This window comes from Plectropomus leopardus, chromosome 22 (assembly GCF_008729295.1).
Source record: "Plectropomus leopardus isolate mb chromosome 22, YSFRI_Pleo_2.0, whole genome shotgun sequence".
Lineage (NCBI taxonomy): Eukaryota > Metazoa > Chordata > Actinopteri > Perciformes > Serranidae > Plectropomus > Plectropomus leopardus.
The window spans coordinates 19,164,826-19,187,180 of record NC_056484.1 but is presented as its reverse complement, the minus strand read 5'-3'; the positions used below and the strand labels follow the sequence as shown (position 1 = coordinate 19,187,180).

The following is a 22,355-nucleotide window of genomic DNA, read 5'->3' as shown; positions in this document are numbered from 1 at the left end:
TCACAACCATTGTTTTTGCTGCACTATATAAAAATGACGCTTTTCCGTGCTTTGGTACTGAATCACTTTAAAACATACTTTGTTTTAAAAAAAGATGAAATGTGGTGATTTCCCTGTAGAATTCACACAGCGTCGTTTAACTGCCTTCAAACTACACCCTTCATAGAGGGACAGATCCACTGAATTGCACTCTCACTCTTGTGGGCTGAACACAGGCTTTCTGTCCCTGGAGGAACAGAGAGCTTCATTTAATAGCACACCAGTAATCATATCTACTGTTAAAAATCAGTTTGTGTTGGTGTAAATGCGACTGATGAACATATTCCTCATCTCAAGGATTCGAGCTGAATCAGCCCCAGGAGTGCTGTAATCCAGCATGATGCTATTCATTAGTGTTCAGCTGGGACCAGCTCCCTTATCCCAACACTAATAACACAGAATACTCCCTGCAGCGTCTCCATTCCCAAAAAAACTGCTATCAAGGGCTGCTGCTGCATGCAGTTAACTAAAAAAAAAAACATTTAAAAACTAAGCATTATTAGATTTGAATTCAGTACGGTTACAATAATTTTGAATAGCAATGATAAAAGACACGCTCCAACGTTCACAAACTGCGGTGCACCCACTAATCATATTTCTCCGCCCATAAATCTGTATTTGATTGAAAGCAACATACTCCTGCCCCCTCTTTCTGGGTTGTTGAAAGGTCTTCTAGGAAACATAAGATATTGGTAACCAGAGAACTGCAAAGGTCAAGGCCAAGTGGATATACTAAAACAGTAAATTTCAACACTTCATCACAAAATCACTCCTGGAATGAGCAGAACGGGACGAATTGATGTAAGAGGATCTGAGAGAACACTCTAGCCTGTCTGGAGGGCGACAGAAAAAGGTTGCAGGTTCATGACCCTTGCCTTTGTAATGTTTGTCAAGGTTTTTGTGTAAGCGCCTGGTTTATGGATTCAATTCTCAAGTTTGTAGTTGTAATGGTAATTTGCAGATTCTGATGATTACAATGATAATAGCAAGTGCCAGTGTTCAAGGTTAATGATTTTTCTACTCGCCCAATTTTTTCTTGTACTTTTCCAACTATCTTTATGTAATATAATTTTTTGAAATGTGGTAAGCCGTGGCAATCAGTTTTGCAATTACCTGACCTGCCTCAGCATTCATGTTTCATACAAGCACCAGCAAGGCCCCGCTGGAGCAGTAGCTCATACAAGCAAGATGCTGTCAGCTCTTGTTATGGCACTCCAGCATTTTTTTCAGAAACTTGACTCGCCTTTGAAAAACGACCCTGTCTTAACCGCCTTGCTCTCAAAATTGTGGCAAACTGCTCAAGAGATTCCTTTATATCCTATAATGCCATCCAATTAAACTCCTATTTCCAGAATAATTGAAATGCTCACTTGTGCTTCAACTCATAAACTTTGTCTTTACCCTCCACCATTTTTTCTCATTAGTGCCCAATCAATGTTGCGCATGTTCAACTCTCAACAGAAATGAGAAGGAAGCACGATGGCTCACTTCTTAGCTGCTTCCATCATCTGCTCTGGAAAAATAGATTCTTTTTCACCACTTGTGCAATCGGACAAGTGAGTTGCTAAATTTTCTGGCGTAGTGTGGCATTTTACTTGCCTGGGCAATTGGGCAAGCCTTATTGTTGAGCTGCATTTCAGCAAACAGTCATTTTAAGCAATACATTTGTAGACAAATACATAGTGTTTTTTTCAACTGCTCTAGAATAAAAGACACCATGCTTTTCGACTGTTAAATGCTTTCAATGTGAACTTTAAGCAGTAGGAAATGTTGGGTTAGTATTACCAGTATCTGATCATAGCTCTGTTAGGGTGTTAGGAGAATAAACAGAAAACAGTGAGCCTGATATTATTTAGATAAGATTACAACAGTAACACATAAGTATCAGCATCATTTCATGTAAATACCTTGTACTATATGAGGTTTGAACCTAGGGCAGAAGTGGCGGACTCCGCCACTAATAATAAAAACTACCATATGTCTAAGATAAATACAGAATGTAAATACATTACATGTCTGTTGCTGAGGAAAATACACTTTGGACTATGGATAGTGTAAAAAAAAAAAATACATATATATATATATATATATATATATATATATATATATATATAATATATATATATATATATATTTCTTCAAAAACAAGAAACTACCACAAGACATTTGTTCATCTGATAGAGTTATAAAGTATTGGAAATGTAATGTCTATAATTTAAAAACGTAACATAAAATCAGTTAAAATAGCAGCTTAAAGAGATCAGCAATGATATTTTGCATTTTGCCAGTCAAGGACTTTCACTACTCACATTTAATAAACGTGCGAGCAGATCAAAAGTTCTTTCCCCTGATAGGTATTTTAACTTCTACCTGATTGACAAGTGAGAACTAATGATCTTCACTTTTACATGTACTCCAACATGTTTTGCTATATTACATGTTTTGAGTGGAGCTCTTCTAGTAAATTGTCTTCAGTGACTGACAGTTTAGTATGAGTGAAGCTTGTAGTCGGAGTATCAGGTGTCTGGCTGACACACATTCTCATTTGGCTTTTCTTTTCACTTCATTATTCTGTCTCACACTGACAGCTGTGGAGTCATCCTCACTCATGCCAACAGCCAGGGCATAGTAAAAACTGGACTGGAGCATGGTTTTGTTCCATATTTATAAGTGTAAACCAGTCCTTTACTACATCCTCTTTCTTTGGGGCTGCCTTTGATTCAAGCGTGGAAGATATGTGTATGAATGTGTGATGGTGAAGCGGAGCATTGTTGGAAAACTGCATGTCTGTTGACCTTTCCTATATGAATAAAACATCCATATAAATGTCTTGTTGCCACGGCCGCAGTCACCTAAACCTTTAATGTCAGGTCTCTGAAGCCCGCTGGGAAATTCGATAAAGCAGATAGAGTGCAGATGGGTGGAATAATACAGTGATTCAGCTGTGAGTTTCATGCATGGCCAGCCTGCAGCAATGAAGTCCCATCTCTATCCGCTGTGCTCTTAAAGCTGAGCACCGGTGTCTCTTTGCTCCTGGCTCTTTGCCTGTGCAGTACTGTCTCATCACCTCATTCCTCTGCTGCCTCCAATGACTAACAGACACTGTATGTGTCTCTTTAGCTCTCACTACCACCGCTGAATGCGAAACTTGCCTGTATGACCCAAAATGCCATCAAAAACTATCATTTTATCTTTTCTGAGACTATGTAACTGTGTTGAACTTCATGCTGAAAAGCTACAGAATGGTTCAAAAATTGTAGTTATTGACTTTACACACTTTTAGAAATTAGGCAGGTTCCTTTGACTGTTAAATTATAATACAATACAGTACTAACTTTAAACAGTGTGTATTGTGTATGTACATAATATAGACTAAAGTGTCCTGTACAGAATTCTTATTAGTGATGGGAAAAATGAAAAAAACAGATCTTTTGGTATGACTTTTTGTAGAGTCTGTAGTGGTCAGTCTATTAAACGTCTGAATGCTCTTGAATCCCCAACTTTTCCCACTCACCTACTCACTGTTGTCATAGGGTGCTGCTGAGACCTCCGCCTACTAAGGCCAGTGGAGCATTCGCGTGCTCCTCAGATGGTGATTCCTCTGACTTTGGTATGTTCATGAGTTTAAAGTTGTAGTATGGAAACGTCATGGATGCTACAAAGATACCGCGTTGTATTGTCTTGCGCTGAGCGTTTTAACATAATAATAAAGAGCAAAGGAAACGAATCCCGTGAGCCATGAAATATAACGTGGAGCTCATTTTTCACATTAGTTGACACCACATGAATGCAGCAAAAAGCTGCAAAGGTAACTGGGATGTCTGCTTTTTTTCTCCTTGCAGAACAGATTGTTGGTCAGAGACATTCCTGTAACATCATATCCACTGTGCATAGCCTACCAGCATACAAGTGGAATTCAGAATCACTACATCAAAATGAGTAGTTTCTCTTTGTTAATGTAAACTAATGTACACGATGACTGGTAATGCATCAAAGAGAAGTTTTCTATCGGACCTGCATGTACGATAACAGAGAAACACCATATTTAACAAACAGTATAAAAACCGAAAGGTTTGATACTCAAAAGAATCAATACAGTAAAAAGAAGCCGTCTGCCCATCACTACTATTTATACTGTTTATAACTTGTATACACATTTATTGTGTACATAGTAGTCCTCTCTATTCTTTATGTGTATTTGTCCAGCTTTGTTGTCCTTGGTTTTAGCTATTATGTCTATTTTTGTGTACATTGAGTAACATTGTACATTGAGAGCATTGCAAAATTCTGGGTCAAATTCTTTTGTGTGTACACATACTTGGCCAATAAAGCTTATTCTGACTGATAGAAAGACATCTGATGAGCAAAATGTCTATATCATATATCACTATATAATATTTTATAACTTTAAAGAAACTGTGCAGAGTCACGATGCAGTTTGCAGGAGTCATGCACATTTTAGCACATTTTTTTTATCATTCTGTGGTAACCTGTTTATTACTGCTTGCAGATTTTGGGTGCATTTTTTATCTTTATTATAAAAAGTAGAGAGATGACAAAAAAAATGGAGGAGAGAGACACGTGCAACAAAAGGTTTCCCGGCTGGACTCTAACCCAGGACATTGCAGTTCTTATTCATCATTTTAACTCCAATGGGGACAATTTGGCAGCTTTGCTTTTTATGCATTTTTCTCTGCTTCATCAATTTTTTTTGCTCTGATTGTTTACCAGTGTTATGAGAAGCTGAAGGTAATCTTAGAATAAGAGCTTTGTTCTTTTATTTGTTACAGTTTGAAAGATCAGAGCACCATATTAATTTTAAAAAAGGAAAAAAAGAAGATAAAATGTGAGACAAGTTTGGCAACTTTGATATTCTCACATTCTTCCTCCAACACCTTTGTGTCACTTTGCCGAATCAACCAGCTCGAGGTAGTGGTTGGCTAAAAGGTGTAATCCATTACTGTTCTCGGCCAGCTTGTTCTTGTGAGTGTAGCTTCACTTAGTGTTACACGAGATGTATAATAATAGTCACATCAGGATGCATCAACTGACTGACCTGAATAAAGGGTGACTGATGTCAAATTTGGTCCATCTGGTTTTGTGGTTTCACTTCAGTTTTTCTGGACTCCAGCCATATATATAAAAAGAAGACAGGTAACATTAAGAGTAGGGAAGTGTGAGTGGCCACAGTGACCACATGGAGACAAATTACATTTTACATACTGCATTAATTATTTACTTCAAAAGGTGTATCATCTTTTTGAAGATATTCTAAATGCGTTTCCATTTTCTGATAATGCAGTTCTCATGCATAAAAGTACATCCAAAATCCACTTACATAATGTAATTTCCCTATTTCAGGCCAAAGAAATCTTGCATTTCCTTTTCAAATGGAAATTCTGTTCACTTACAAGCTCTCAAAAAACACACGGAAACAACAGGTGATCCCTTGCTTTCAGTGAGTGAATTTGTGTGTGTTTGTGCTGCACGGTGGTTTGCCAGGGGCTAATTAGATTAAAATCCGTCACAGTGTGATGTTAATGAAGCTATTATTGACGCTACAACGCCACAGTCGACTCCATTTCTCACTCTTTCCCCTTTTGCTCACTTTCATTCATTCCTCTCATCAGTCTTTCCTCTTTTGTGCGAACATGAATGTAATCTTCAAATACACTGAATTTATAGATGGCAGTGTGAACAACGGTGTAATCTCATACACACACACCACGCTGAGAAAAAGGCTCTAAATAAACTCCTAAATGTATTGGTGAATTGCAGTTCTTCCTGTTTGTTTTCTGTCTGTATTATTTCCATTCAAGTCTTTCTGTTTTTGTCTCTTATTGCATTTCATTTTGGGAGAAGTTTCTTTTTGCTCTTTCCCTCCTCCTTTATTCTCTTTCTAATAAGTGCGTCTCTCTTTTTACCACTCACTTATATTGCACAGACATAAAAGGACAGCTGCCTGGTCAGGCCAGTCTGGTCAGACCATAATTTGTCCCTTTTTCATATAATAGTAGAATATTTGTCATTCCTGTCACTATAGTATGGCATAACGTAGACTTGGGTCATCTGCCCTAGACTTAATTTATCATTTTCCATTTCCTTAAAATGTGTTCCAATTCATTTCTTATTTCCAAAAAGTATTTTCTTTAAAGGAAGGGATATTAACTTATTCTCAAAACCAAGAATGAACTTTCATGAATATTAACCACCACGACAGGAGCCACTGCTCAGACTTTTTAAGGCTTTTCTGGAAGGGGTGGAAATTCTAAAGCACATCACAATTTGATTCGATTACAAGTCAGAGGGCTACAATTTGATGATAAAAAAAGACAGAAAAGTAATTTCTATCCATGATTTGTTTTTCTCATTTTGTGACTGCTACTTTCAAAACATAACATACTGTATTTATGGTGATCCATTATTAAATAAACAGATAAATGTACTTCATACCATCTGGCTCTTGTACAGTTCCCTTTTTCCTTCAACCCTATCCCCAAAATGCTTCCATATCCTGGCTTTTAGGTTGTTTAATGCAGCAGTGTGTGATGGTCAGCCAGTCTCTCTTGTTAATGTTACAGCTGATCTGTGCTCCACTCAACTAACGTTAGTCTTTGGGTGATGGGGTAGAAAGCATTCACATCTACTTCACGCTTGCAATTTAAATCATTTAGACATAAAATTAAAACATGCTTGCAACCGCTGCCTTTTGTGAAGATGAATTGCAAGTTAACTCTGGTGTGTCTGCGCTGTGAACTGCCCGGGTGCTGCCCTACTCTTACAGTTGAGTTCCTTCTCTTTCGATCCATCAACATTACGTTATTAATAAACATTTGAATAATCAATTATTTATAACTGTTAAATCGATGCTAAATTGTCACATCACGATGCATCTAAGAAGTCTGTTTTCAGCTCTCCACCCAGCCTTTCAGCAGAGAGCTCCCTGTAACCTTCAGAAGCAAAAAAACAAAGAAAATGTTTTCTACTTCCAGCATCTTTCGGTCTCTTTTGAGAAAAACAGGCAAAGAAGCAAAAGTGAGTTTAAACAAGTGTGAAGTGCGACATTAAAATCCCCCCGTGGCTGCATCTGTATCAGGGTTTGTTGCATATTCATTGATGCAGAAGAGTTTACAGAAGGATGCGCTGCATTGCATGTCTTCATGAGTTCAACAACACAAAAAAAGTATGAGAACAAGTGCACGCTGTCACATGTGCAGTGATATTTTCAAATCTGTTTATCCGTGTTGCTTTATACGGTAAACAATAGGATTATACTGTTTTCATCTTTGCCACATGGATAGTTCTGATGTAGTGGATATGGTGTTAATTGTCCATGACCTAAATCTGACTCTACACAGGGCTTTCATCTTTTTAAAGGATAGGTGTTTATTTTTTGTGTGCGCAGTGGACGATCAGAAAAAAAAGCAGATGTATTGTTTTCATCCCCTTACATTTTATTTGTTCTTGTTGTTTGTGTGCCAGTCCCCTTTATGATTAGATTTTATTGGCATGTGACCCCCTGCTCCTTCCTCCTCTTCTCTATATAGAGGGAAGCTCACCAACAGGCTTTGTCAGATTATATAGGTTATGCCTCTGTGTACCAGTTTTGACCCCGCAAATCACATGAAATATGCCATCTGGTTGTGCTTCAAATGCTTTACAGTATCACTGTTAATACCCGCTGCGCATAGGCTTAAATTCTGGCAGCAAAAACTCTTAAGCAACATGCAACACATGTTTTTAGTATGTGTCACCTTGATGGGAGTTAAATCTTGGCAGGGTAAGTGTGTTGATGCTGGGATTTTTGGATGTACAATTTTCCCACCAGCAGTAACATTTGATAGTTGCTGACATAAATACACGATGTGTTATTATACAAATCCAGGGCTACACATGACTCAGAATTATGCCAGTTGAATCATATTGAGTGGTTCAATATGAATATTGGACAATTTATTTTCCCTCATAAAGAGTTTGAACAGTCTTAGTGGGGCATTCATTGTGAAAGTGGAATTTATGTAATATAGTAAACAAGGTAATGGAGCTAATGACTAACATTTTTGATAAGATTTTTGCTGACTTGACTATAGATATCAAACAAAAGCCAGGGACTATCATATTAAGTTCCTGTGAGCTGTAAATTCACTGCTTTTTCACCTTACAGTCTCTCTCTCTCTCTCTCTCTCTCTCTCTCTCTCTCTCTCTCTCTCTCTCTCTCTCTCTCTCTCTGTGCTGCTGCCTGCACATCTGCAGCTGTCTGTACCAAAGAGTAGTGTAAAAGTCCAGAGCACTCACTCAACAGCAAAATCTGGGGACCAAAATTTCCCAAGAAGTTAACTGCACAGCACACTGACTAGCAAAAAAAACCCCTGACCACTCCGCTTGAAGCAATCTCAGTCAACCTAGGGGTCTCTGACTGATGATTCGTATCTCTGATTTCCAAGGGACACAGATCCCAGTTAATTTATTAAACATCACAGGGAGCACAAGCCCCTTTTACGCTCTCTTTGAGGCAGAACTATTACGCCGTTCTGCCACATTGCCGATCTGTATAAAAGGTACGATCACGAAATAGTGGGATAGAGTTGTCTGGCATTTAAGCTTTCATTGAAGGTAGTAAAAGCTCTGATATGGTGTCTGTATAAACGACAGCCAGCAAGACGTGACCATGGGCGAGACGGGTGTGACATTTTGAGGAAGTGTTATGTGTGCAACCCACTGGGGAGATTTAAAAGCAGCAGTTAGCAGTTAGAGGCTACCTCAAAAGAACAGCAGCCAAAAATGTCTCCAGATTGAGAAAACAATGACTTGGGAGCTGCTTACCCTCAGAGCAGGGGGCGTTATCAGCCGCCTTAGAACAGGGAAGGCAAATGATTGTTAGTGACATGTTATGCCATTGTTATGTTCAGAAGGTGCTGCAGACATTTAGATTTCACACCAGAGGCCGACACTGTTGTTGCAGCTTGATGCAGTCATTGTTTGGCTCTGTAAAAATGCAAAGGAGAGAAAGAAGAGAGAGAAAGAAGAGACTTTATAGCGGAACTTTAGCGCCATCTCTATGTAAAAAGGACTACTGACTCATTCCTGTTGGTAGGAGCAGCAACAGAGGAAGACACATGAGTATAAAGAAAGTGAAATATAAAAGAGAGTCTTCAGTGGAAATAGCATGAGGAAGAGAGAGTTGCGTGTGTGTGCATGTGTTATTCAGTGCCCTCATATGTCATGGAACAAGAGAAGACAGCAAGAAAGGGACACAAAGCTATTAGTGGATGTCCAGCTAGTACGTCTCTCAGATACACACGCTGAACTGTGACATCATACATCATTGTATCCTCTACTGTCCCTGAGTGAAAATTACTACCATGAAATAGATACCTCTGTGTGTGTGTGTGTGTGTGTGTGTGTGTGTGTGTGTGTGTGTGTGTGCGCTGAGAAAAATGCTGTTAATGCTGATGCAGTTCCCTCCTGTAGCCTGTAAAGTACTCTACTGTATGTTGATAACCAATAATATTGGTATCCCATGTGTGCGTTTCTATTAGCAAGACCAAAGGTGAGTGCTTCTGTTTCTGTGCTGTACACAAATTATTTTCCACCTTTGAATACATGCTCCAGTGCTCTGTGACTGTAGAGGGAATCATGTCACATTGTGTGTAGTAGCAGCAGCAGCCCTGTTAGAAACCATCTCTTTTATCTGTTGTATATGTTGCTGTTGTTACCCAGGCTATCTCAAGATTTGCCGTTCATACACAGAAAACTCATCTCAAGCCGCTCTGCTGTAACATTTACAACAAAATGCAGTGACATCACATAGTGTTAGCATGTTTGACTTTTCTTCTCCTGAATGAAGTCAATGTATTTCAAGGCAAGCTGTAGTTATGAAATGCATACCCTGAACGACAGGAAAGCCTGTCACTCATCATGTGGCAGACAGCAGCTGGTCACAGTTTCACCTGTCAGTCTGAACATTTGTGTGTGTTTTTGGAAATGCAAAATGACACTAATAACCTTTCTCTCACTCTCTCTGCTGTAGTTGTGGCAGCAGAGCCGCTGGTCCGAGGCCTGAGGAAACTCCCCGAAGATATCGACTGGTCGTACTCAGGTCTGTGTGAGCAGTTGCTATTTTTTTGACTCCCTTTTGTAATGATGGAAGATATTCCACTGCCTTGTGTGTGGTGTGATGGAGAATATACCAAGGTATACACGGTATATCCAACTCTTTTCCCGTCCACTTACAGTATATAGGATTCATAGGAGTGTTAACCCACTTTCTCACTGGTTCATTAGTCATCCATCTACCTTGTAGTACACCCACCTCATCAATTATCACTACACCACTGAATGTGGTGGCATGAGCAGTTTGCCGCATAGAAGAGAGATTAACAGAGTCCAAGGAAGTGTTTAATTAATTTATTTTTTATTGACAGGAAGGAAACATTTTGACTGTACATGAATATTTGTTTAAGGTGGCAACATACCATGAAACTAAGAAAAATTAAACTATCAATACTTGTATAACAACTTATAAAATAGTTCTAAAACTATAAAAACATTTACAATATATTACTGTAAGGACTACTTTAAGTGCTGTTAGCATCTTAATAGGCTAAGAGATGCACCAATCAGTCGGCTGGTGACTGGCATAGCCAGATCAGTGTCGCTGCAGCCCATTTTAAAAAGTTACACCTCATTCCCATGTGTGCTGCACATGGTTTGAAGCAACTGTGTTAAGCTAGCTAGCAGTCAGGAGTACACCATCCAAATCTGTACTAATCATGGAGTTGAAAAGCAGCAAAGCTTATGCTAATTTTTTCATGTAAGATGCTAAAAGACTTAGCTTCTTAGACTGATCAGTATAACTTAATAAAAACACAAATATTGTTGGTCCTTCCCAATGTGTTAGTTATCAGATCAGTCAAGATAACTAGCAAATGTGATGATATTAAGCGAAGACAATTCAGATAGAAAAAGCTATGCTACCCATTTCAGTTAAGTGATTGAAGAATGCTAAAGCGATTAGCGCCGACATATGGGAGGTATATTTATATAAAAACACAGAATTGGATGGTATGACCTAGTTTGCTAGTAAGTAAAGTTAGCTGCCTTACCATTTACAGTTAGAAGTGGTGGTTTACACCACAGCAGCAAAATGTTTTTTATGCGAGTGATTGAAAGAAAAATAAATCGTAACGTTACTTTAGCTTTTTTTCACTCAGATATCTGTAGATGTTTAATAAGACACTCATCTTTAATATCATATTTGCATTTTTACTATTTCAAGCCAAATTTTCAGTGGGTTTTAAGAAAAGCCCTAAATATGTCTGTGTATACTGTCAGTTATAACTCTTAGAAAGAAATAAAAATTAGAAATCGACAAAATTTGAATCAGTAGGCCAGACTTATGAAAAAAATCAGAAATATTACAAAAATATATTTTTCAGAAAACATTCTCCATCAATATTTGTTTTTTTCTTGTAACAATAAAACACAAGCTAAATAAAATAAGGTCTGTTCACTTGGAAATCCACAGGAACTTTATACACGACCCAAACTTGACTGTTCAACCATCATTCAGTGGCAGGAAGTTTCATTTTGAAAGCCCCAAAGATCAAGTTGCCCTCTGCTTGCCTCCCAAAAACACAGATATTTCCTAAAACAGACAGCACAAGGGACAGCTCCATCAGCCTGGTAAATGTCAGCCCAAATATCACATGAATTGAAGGAATTATGTGTTAACACCTCCCGTGAGACGGCCTTGATCTGCCTTGGACCATATGGTTAGATGGCATCAGCTACCTCTGCACAAAGCCTCACGCTGGGCTAAGCCGTGGTCCAACAGAAACAAAGAGTGGACACAGACAGACCGTAATGGTCCCAGAGGGAGAGATTAGCTTCTTAATGGTCGGGGGCCGATCAGGAGGAGCGATCAGGCTCAACAGGTCATCAGTGGGTTAAATGCACAGCTATTAAACTTATTAACCTGCACTGCAAATGGATTACATCTGAAGCACATAATGCAGGCAAAAAATATAAAGTCCAAGTAGCCCTGTCATGGTGGACACACCATTTCCCACCATCACCAAGAATAAAACCGCCTCATTCTTTCGAACCATTAATTGACCGACCAGTTTGAACTTCCTCTAGCATGACTGCAAATTGGATTCAGTTAATGTTTCTAATAATAAGCATAAATGAGTTTTTAGCTGTGACTGTTTCTCAGAAATAAGTGTTGATGTCTTGTAGGGACATTTTGAGCAGCCAGTAACAGATTTTTTCTTGGAAGAGAAATTTCGATGCTGTTCTCTGGAGTCTTGAAACGTCCAGTGTTTGGATCTTTTCAGCCCCATCTCTCAACTGCTTCACGGGGAAGCTTTCAGAGAAGCACGGTTAATGACACTCGGTCACTCCAATACGTGATGTTGTGAGTTGCAGAGCCAGCATTCGCTTCATGATAAACACTGTATTTTTTTTATAGTTCAGTTTTCTTCTCTTTACCAGAAATTCTTGAACAGCAAATGAAAAGTGCATACTTTTGTTTTTTATGTAACTAACTAAGGATGTCAGTTAGCTAACTAGTGACTCCACTAATTCTGCGATTAGCTGCTAACTGTCCCGGTGGTGGAATAAGTTTCTAAGGAAACATTATGTCCTGTCTCCAGTCTCCCCCCAGTGAGTGAGCAGCTTCATTTTGACCGCAACACCCCTTTAGCAGTGTTAATTTTGTTAGCACCACTACTCATGCTGACACCGCTAATGGTTCTAACAGGACTAGCAGTGATAATACAGTCAACAATGTTAAATAAGAAGGGTTTTACAGCTCAAAATTGAGCTGCTTTCTCATCGGTGCGAGCTTGGGGGGAGATTAGTGGGTGGGCACACTGTTTCCACAGCAACACTGTTGGGTTGGAATGTCTTTCAGTAATCACCAAATAAGGACCTCCACTAGCTAGTTCCTACCAGATCCAAGTGGTGCGCAGTGCAGGTAACTAAAGAGTAGCAAAAATCAACTTGCAGATCAACATTTTCAACTGGTAAAAAATAATCTCGGCAGTTAACCAGTTAATGGTTAACCATTGACATCCCTGCAGCTAACATTAAAACAACTTAAAACCAAACAACGGAAGAAATCATATTGTCCAGGTTTCCTCAAAACATCCACATTCTTGGAAATTGAGTAAAATACAAAATATGTTCGTTAATAAAATTGATAATGAAATGCAAAACCCCAATCAGAATCAAATTATTGCAGCATTACTAATTTGTTGAATCACAACAAATATAAACACATCAACTTCTAAATTGCTTTTCATGGGTCTGATAATCCAGCAAAATATACTCTGCACACAGGGTTTAATATGCAACGTGCTCATGAGACATGTTTTTAATGGACTTATATCAATGCCATGACTCAAGCTTGATTCACACACACGCAACCAGTGCAGCTGTGAGATTTTGTTTATCCGACTTGTTCCTACTCATATTTGTCAAAGCAGCATGAATATCAATAGATGCACATGTATTTTCATCTTGCAGATTGTTTTCTCTCCCTCTGTCAAATCTTTACAATCAATTCTCTGGCACATACACCCTGTTTGACAAAGTGTAATAGGTTTTTTGGTGTGATACACTGAAATGGTCATGAATGATGAAAAGCCTGTCTGCAATAGAAATGAAGTGGAGACGCCCTTTCTTTTTCCCTCCTTGTCTTCTTCGCTTACATTTGTAATCTTGCTTTGCGTGTCTTCATCATTCTGTCTTTCGCTGATTCTTTCTTTCGAACTCCATACCTCTTATTTTCCTCTCTGTTGGGTTTTGAAGTTCATCATCACAACTGAAGGCGACTCAGTGGCAGTTCATTTGATTGCTGTAACTGTTGCGATGTGTGCATGTGTGTGCGTACACAATCTTGTTTTTCTGACCGGCTCTGTTTCTTGCCTTGTGCTGTGCACCGAGCCGTGAGTAAAAGCATTAACATGTGAAAGAGGTGCACTTCATTGTGAGGCACTGTGCACAGCTTTTTAGTTGGGTCAGAAGTAGAGGGAGGGGGGGGACAAAAGGAAATAAAAGAAAGTGGGGGGCATGAGAGTAAGAGAGTGAGTAACCAAGAGGAGAGCTGAAGAAAAAGAACTTAACTGAATGAAAAAGAGACGCAAAGGAGTTTAAAATTAGGCTACATAAAAAATCACAATACACCTTTACAAAGCATTTACAAACCAAGGTTGTTTGGTTTATTTTTATAGAGGAATTTCCAAGTAAAACGCAACTACATTCAGAGGTTTTCTTTTTTTTAAGATGACTTCAAGCATTTTGCTTTACAACTAGCCAGTTAGTTCTGTTTTGTCATCCACGCTGGGTTATAGTATGTCTTAGCAAATAATCATTATCCAAATTAGAGATTATCAGCATTATAGGCACAAAAAATAAAAGCGTGAGTACTCTGTAATCAAGTAAAACAAAAATATAGGAATTTCAAATGACATTTTCTCCATATTAAACAATGACATGTGCTAACAAAGACAAGTCCAAATTAATATTTGTGAACATTCTCTCAGTTATGCAGCTTGTCTTTTTGCTTCACAATGTGGATGCTGGAGCAGACTGCATGTTGAGTGTTGATGAAAAACACACAACACTTCTCCTGTCTCTTGTCTTCCTTTTTTATCACACAAACGTCTGTCCATTATCAGTTTCAGTTCCTTCCAAGCTTCACTCAGATTAGAAACTCTCGTATGCATATTGTGGTAGTGCATAAAGTTAATTTGCACAATGGAAACCAGTTCAAGATCTACTAGTTGAGGTTGGCTCATGCCATTTTTTAAACATATGATTGCATGGAATGTGTTAACTGATTTTTTGGGCCACATGGGGGCAGCACAACAGGAACAACATGTTTTTTTAAAGTTGTTTTGAGAGTGAATATGCAGGCACAGAGCGTTGTCTGAGTTGTCTGGATAGGGTTCTCAAAAATGGAAGTGGCTGAGCTAGTGGCCAGCTAACGGTGCTAACTGAAACCAGCAATGTGGTTGGTCCACACAGTGCAAAGCAGCGTCGATGACTTAGCCAGTTGGGTACATGCATGCAATAAGATGCACGTACAGCAAGAGCGGCTTACCATTATATTATAAATATATTATAAAAATAGCAGTTGTCTGCTATATTAATGTTCTGAATGTCATATACAAAACATTTAATCTCTGTTTTGGTCTCCACCAACTCCTTTACATGCTAATACTCTATTATGTTTATTAGCTAGTTCCTAAGTTCATTTGTTTGCCATTTAGTGTGAGTTGGGAGAAAAAAGTGCCTTTAGCTGCACTTTTTTTTTTTTTTTGCCGAAAACAGTTGCCTGTTATGTTACAACTTAATATGATAAGTGAGAGTGAACCAAAACAGTAAAATCGTGGGCTGTTACCAAAACAATGAGCCGCAACACTAACACACTCTGTAAAGCTAAAGAGAACTGCAGAGTTTGGTGAAATTCCTCTGTTGGTTTGTCAGTACAAGCGACTTCTCTCATGTTATTCAGTCACTTCATTCATTGTCAATATAAAAACAAATTACAGCAGCTTTAAAAGACTTTTTGAGTGTTCCTTTTAATAAGATTGCGCTTGATGTAGATTTTAAATCATATTAAACATAATGCCAGAATGTTTACACTTGCTTATAATCTATCTAGTTGAGACAGAGAGGGATTTCTGTTTGTAAATGTAATCATTCATGCTTGTGCCTGCATGGTTTCTTGATTGTAGTTCTTAACTCAGTGTAAATTCAATTCTTGGTGGCCTTAAAAGGTACTTAAAAGTATTAACATAAAACCTGCAGGTACTCTGTGTACTCTGTGTTTCCCTGCTCCTCCTCCTTCATGTTGTTCCCGTCATTCCCCTCTGCTTTGTCTCCAAGGGGTGCCTGGGATCCTCCAGCCTGGAAGACACCCCCCAGGGCCCCATCTGTTGTGTGTGTACGTGTACGTGTGCATGTGCGTGTACAGTACGTGTTTGTGTGTCACCCTGCGCTCTGAAAACACAGTTTCCCTTTCCAGGCAACGCAATGGTAGGCAATACATTTTTTCAAAGGATACTTTTCAAATATCACAACAAAACTACAAATTCTTATAACAATACAGTGATCCTGCTACTACTTTCTTTTATATGATGCATATAAACTATGAGAACAGCTAAAACGTCATATTAGAGCCTGCATGATTGTATTTTATCATTGGAGCATCAATGATAGATAAAAAAAAACCCAGAATGTTCAAGAATCAAAATGTTAAAGTCATTTCTGATCAAGTTGAGTATTTTTTTGTATGTTTTTTATTTTTTTTTTTTGCTGTTCCTCTGTTGCGGTGTCTCTGCCCTCTTCTCCTCTCTGTGTCTGTCTCGTCTCTCTTCTTGATCCAACCATGTCTTACCCAGGAGCGATGCAAGCTTCAGTACTCCCTTGGTGCTTTGTCTGGGGAATACGAACACACACACACACACACACACACACACACACACACACACACACACACACGGAGATTTCACATGAGAACACATCTTTCCGTCCACATATGTTCACGATATTATGTCCTTGAACCATTTCTCCATGTTCTAAATGATCTGATTAGAGAGACGAGTGTGTTCACATTAAGAATCTGATCACACACTAGGTTAAATCTTGCATTAGTTTCCAAGAAAACATCATGTATCTCCCCTTCATTAGTACATCATATTAAGGATCAGAGTAGCGTGAGAGGCTGCGTGATGACTTCATTTTACCAAATCCCAGAAGAGTTTTTCATTTAAAATTTTTACTCATCATGGCAATGCTAATTTTGGATCAGTGTGCAGTTGTGACCAGTTTATATTCAGCTTACATTCATGCATTTGTTGGTATGTAAACATCAAGTGTAACTGTCACCTCTGTTTTAAAAAATGTGTCCATACCAACATTAGTCCCACATAGGGCTGTTGTTCTTTGCCTGTCCACTGTTAAAAGCCCATTTGCAACAAGCACTGTCAGAAAACACTGCTGAAAGAAACTGCTTTCTTAATTTTTTTTTTTTGTTTGTTTGTTTTTATTGGTTTAAATAACCAAGTCTGTTTGTTTTGGCAAGTAAGAGACCTCTACGGATAATTTGGCTCCTGGTAAAAACCTCTTGAACAACAAATACTGAAGGAATTCTAACAGGGATAAAGTTTCAGCTGGTTGCAATCTGCAATCCTCACTAAATCACACTTCACTTTAAAGCTGCACTTATCGACTCCACAGTTTCCTCAGCTTTATAGTAATTTTACATCTTTCAGCTGGTTGTTTTGTTCTACAGCCCACTACTTAACTCTTTGAAAGCTGGGCAAATTGACTTGATTTCTCTCAAAACAACATGAGAAGAAGGAAATGAAGAAGAAATGGCTCAGAAATTAGCAAGAAATTAGTAATAAAAGGTAAATAAATAAAATGAAAGCAGGAAAATAAAATAATTACTTGAAAATTAGCAAAAGAAAATTAAAAAAGATAATTACTTGAAATTAGCACAAAGAAACAAAAAACAAATAAGTTTTTAAAAATAAAAAACAAGGAAATGCCCTGAAAAAAACTGCTTAAAAATTCAGTAATTTTAAAACAAATGAATGTAATTCTGTGAAGTTATTTAAAATGTATAATTATTATTATTAGAAATATAATTCTCTGGAAATGTTTCCTTAGCAATTAAAAAGATATTTTTTCCACTTCTACTTATTTCTTGCAATTTGTGGGACGTTTCTCAATAAGTTGCGCATTGCATTTTTTCCCCAAGAAGAAATGACCCTAAAATTAGCAAGAAGTAAAATGTTTTGGTTCACTGTCATCGTTCTCATGATCTTTGGTTCCACCAACAGCAGGCCACTGTTTTAGCAGTTTAGCTCTGATAAACCCACTGTATGCTGGCTATCCTGCAAACAGCAGGCAGACAAAATTAGAGAGCCAAACATTAGCCAGTCTTCATCCTGTAGTCGTAATACAATGTGGTTTTTATGACTGCATATTGCTGGTTATCTGTTAGAAGCCCTTAACCCGAATTTTAATCCGTGTAAGTATGCATTATCATTACTTTATTGTTTTTATTATCCCAGTGTTAATTAGAGGGCTTTAGTGTCCCCGAGGGTCTAAGCTGTTGGAGGGGCTTTTACAGTATGACAAGAGAAACCTTGATCCCTCTTTTTTGAGTGTCTCTCTCCCAGCTCGCTGTTCGTCTTCTCTCATTCCATGTATGCTTTGTCTCTTTTTCTGTGCACATGCATGTTTTCATCACCCACTATGTTCTCAACTGCTCTCTTAGTCACCAAACACTGGCTTCTCTTCTGCTCCAGTTGTTGCTCAGCCTGTGCTGCTGCTCCCGGAGCCTTGTGGGAGACATGAGGTAATGATGCAGAGGTGTGTTCCCTGATTCACAAGCACGCACTCTCCTTCCTCACATTTTCTGTCCCTGTTCCTTGCCTGCACCAGCATGTGGCTGGGTTAATGAGTCCAGTGGCTGTAATGTCAGTATTTTGGCGACCCAATACGGCCATGAGAGGCGACTGTATGATTTCAGAATCCAAATTGAGTAAACTTGGCGATGTTCAGCAAGTGTAATTTGACATCCATGACTGTCGCAGGTTAGACAAAAACAAACATGTACTCATTGGCAGAAGTAATCTCACTGGGTAATGGGTGGAGTCAAAGGACCACACGTTTTTTAAGTTAAGTTTTTATTTACTAGTTACCAGTCACGGTGTATGTTCATATAAACAGTAGATCAGTTCAGAATGCCACTCTGCCATTGTTTAATATTTAACTTAGTGACTCCATGCAGAGTCTTGTCCCGGTCGCCTCTCGCTCCAGAGACCTTTTCATATTCACACGTCTAGACGGAGCCGTCAGAGATCACACGGTGTGTGTGTGTGTGTGTGTGTGTGTGTGTGTGTGTGTGTGTGTGTGTGTGTGTGTGTGTGTGTGTGTGTGTAGTCTTTTCTCTGCCATTCATAATAGATTCATTTAGTGGCTCAGATCTTGTCAGCCTCAGGCTCACTCCTTTATGTCAGTCAGTCAATGTGTGTGTGTGTGTGTGTGTGTGTGTGTGTGTGTGTGTGTTTGTGTGTGTGTGTGTGTGTGTGTGTGTGTGTGTGTGTGTGTGTGTGTGTGTGTAGTCTTTTCTCTGCCATTCATAATAGATTCATTTAGTGGCTCAGATCTTGTCAGCCTCAGGCTCACTCCTTTATGTCAGTCAGTCAATGTGTGCGAGTGTGTGTGTGTGTCTGTGTTTGTATGAATCCATGAATGCATTCATAGACATTGATTCTGCAGAATAAAAATGACTGAGGTCTCGTCTCACACAAAGGAACAGTTCTTATGTCTCTGCTCAGCTTTCTGCTGTGTTGTAATCAAAGAGTTTTCCTGCAGATTGAGATCCTGATTGGAACTCATGACACCAGCTAAGACAGAACAATTCCTCTTTAAAAGTAAATCCACCATTAAGTATTGAGGTGTCAGAGAATAGTGTGATTCGTACCGTCCAAAACTATTTCAAAAAACATTTTGCGGACAATGTTGCTTCACAAACAGAAATGCTTGATCATTATTTGTCAAACTTATGCAGTGCCTGTCAAACGTGCCTGCTTGGCCTCCAGTATTGCTACTTGGAAAAGACATAATTTCGGATATTGCAAGCGCAAGTTGTATCCAGCATGCTGTTCAGTGGTGTAACAGTTAATAGGCTCTCAATATGCTATGCAATGTGTACATAATGCACTATAAATATGTCCTGCAAATTTGCATTTTCTTGGATAGCGAAGGCATGACCTATCCTACTCTTTCTCTGATTGGCTAGTACTTGCTACCTTTGTTGGTAGGATTGGTTAGGTCCTACCAAGGACTGACATCGGTGAGGGTAAGAATGTCAGGGTAAGCAAATCAGAGGCAGAGAAAGGCAGTGTAGGGCAGTTCACATCTTCACTATCCTAGGAAACACAAAATCATTTCCCATAGATCTCAAGAGCTCACATTCAATGCTTGCACTTCCTTGGGTCCTCAACAGTATACCCACAAAGTGTGAACTTGATTAGATGAACGGTTTTTGAACAACTTTTATTTCAGGTAGATTACTTGTGGTCACTTGCATCTCAGCCACTCTTATCTCATCAGTCTAGCGGTCCCTCAAAAGTCTCCTAAATGTGACCTGTAGTGTAGTTTGTAGTGGTGACATTTAAGTCGTGCGACCGCGATGTAGTTTGTGTATAGCCTAACAATAGCTTGTTCCTTCTGGTGATTTAATTTACGCTTCAAAACACACAAAATTGGTGTTCATCTGCGAAGATTATCACGCCGAACAAAACGTGTAAGTCTTATAAACTTGTGTTCATCACAGTTTATTTTTGGCGATTACTGAAAATACCATTAAAAAATCCCATAAGGTTTTTGACGAGGAACCAGTGCGATGCTAACTTCCTTGGCCTACAAAAATACGTCATCCCTTCACCACTCTATAGTAATTAAACTAATTAGTGCTGTATTAATACAGTATGGCGGTTCATCTCTTTGTGCCCTTTTTATGTCATTATAAACTGAACTTTTTTTTTTAGTTTTGAGCTGTAGGAATTTCTCATTTAATGTACAAACTGACAGATCAAAAAAATAATTGCTTGATTAATAGACAGTGCAAATAATCAGTTGCTCTTATCTAAATTATTAAAATGCTCCATCTAGAACCTTTAAGGCATGCATGAAATGAGTTTAGACTATTCAGCTGTGATTGTTCTGCCAGCCAGACAGTAATGCAGATTCAGAAGCACCACTGTGGGGTTAAACTACACCAGCAGCCGTTTTTTGCTTTTAATATTTGATATATATTCAGCTATTTTTGCCAGCAGTGATGCAAACAGGAGCAGACAGTCCCCAAAAAAGTCAAACCCTACATTATTCAATTTAATAATCCTGCATGTTTTCTGAACAGTTAGCTCGCTCAGCAGTGCAGAACCTTTTCACAGAGGGTGAAATCAGCTCCCTCTGTGTGTGTGTGTGTGTGTGTGTGTGTTTGTGTGTGTGTGTGTGTTTGTGTTTGTGAGCATGTGTGTGCCATCCAAGGGAGCCTAATTGGTGTAAGCGTAGGCAGGAAGAGAGAGACAGTGAGCACACGCACATGTTTGTGTGTGTCTGTGTGCCCTTTGTACATTTGCATGAAACACATCTGTACCGTACATCAGTTTGTGTACACACACACGCGCGCGCGCACACACACACAGACTTTCACTCTCCTTGTTGTGTCTCTTTTCTGTCTTCTCTTTTTCCTTTTGTCCTCCCTGTCTTTTCTCGTATACCATTTTTCATTGATTTACTTTTCTTTCCCCTCTTGTATCTTCTCTTCAGTCTTTCTTTATCACCTCCTCTCCGCTCGCCTCTGCACTCTTCCCTTTGTGTCCTCTGCTGCTGTGTCTCCTTTCTTCTCCTTTGTCCTCTGCACGCACCCCTGCTCTCACGTCTCACCTCTCCTCCCTCGAGAATGAGGGGTGAGCTGAAATGATCAGGGTGTTGTGGTAAAAAGAGCAGCAGCAGGTGCAAATGGTTTCTGTCTTGACCATTTTAACAGCTGACTGCTCTTTGAGCTGCTGCAATGCACAAAGTTTCTTCAGAAAGTTTACAGACATCTTGACTCTGTTTTATGCCCGCGTCCTGGTGATAGCTGTGGCTGGAGGCGTTATGTTTTTTTAGGTTGTCTGCATATTCATAAATCTGTCTATCCCATCCTAGTGTATGAGATATCTCGACAACACCTTGAGTGATTTTTTTTAAAAATTGACACAAACATCCACTTGGACTTAAGAATGAACTGATTTAAGTTTGGTGGTCAAAGGCCAAGGTCACTGTGACCTTACAAAACATGTTTTGGCAATAACTCAAGAATTCATATGCTAATTATTACAAAATTTCACACAGATGTCTAATAGGATAATGATGAAGTGATGGCATTTGATATCCAAAAAGTCAAAGGTCAGCTTCACTGTGGTGTGCAAAACACTTTTCAGGCCGTTATTCAACATCATAACTCAGGAACAGAGGCGTGCTCTTACAACCACCAGGCGGTAATTCTAGTTTGTCTTTTGCAATTCAGAGATTAAAAAAATGAATTAAATTTTAAACAAATGATGTAAAAAAAGATTTCACCTTGACAACTATACAGAGGAGCATGAATAAAATCCCAGGCGGCTGAGATTCTTCCTGTTAAACTTTGTATTTTATGGTTTTGTGCTGTATTTATTCTGTTTGTTTGGAATTGTTTTAACATTCAGATTCAGAGTGAGAAAGAGAAGGGAGGGAGAAAG

At 38.8% G+C, this 22,355-nt stretch overlaps 1 protein-coding gene across 1 annotated transcript in view; it reads left to right on the top strand.

Moving 5' to 3' along the window:
* ptprz1b (protein tyrosine phosphatase receptor type Z1b) overlaps positions 1-22,355 on the top strand; it is a 77,842-nt gene that overhangs the window by 20,749 nt on the left and 34,738 nt on the right. The window contains exon 2 of the mRNA XM_042511658.1: positions 10,070-10,138. Coding sequence (XP_042367592.1) covers positions 10,070-10,138 — 69 coding nt within the window. The remainder of the gene's footprint in view (positions 1-10,069; positions 10,139-22,355) is intronic.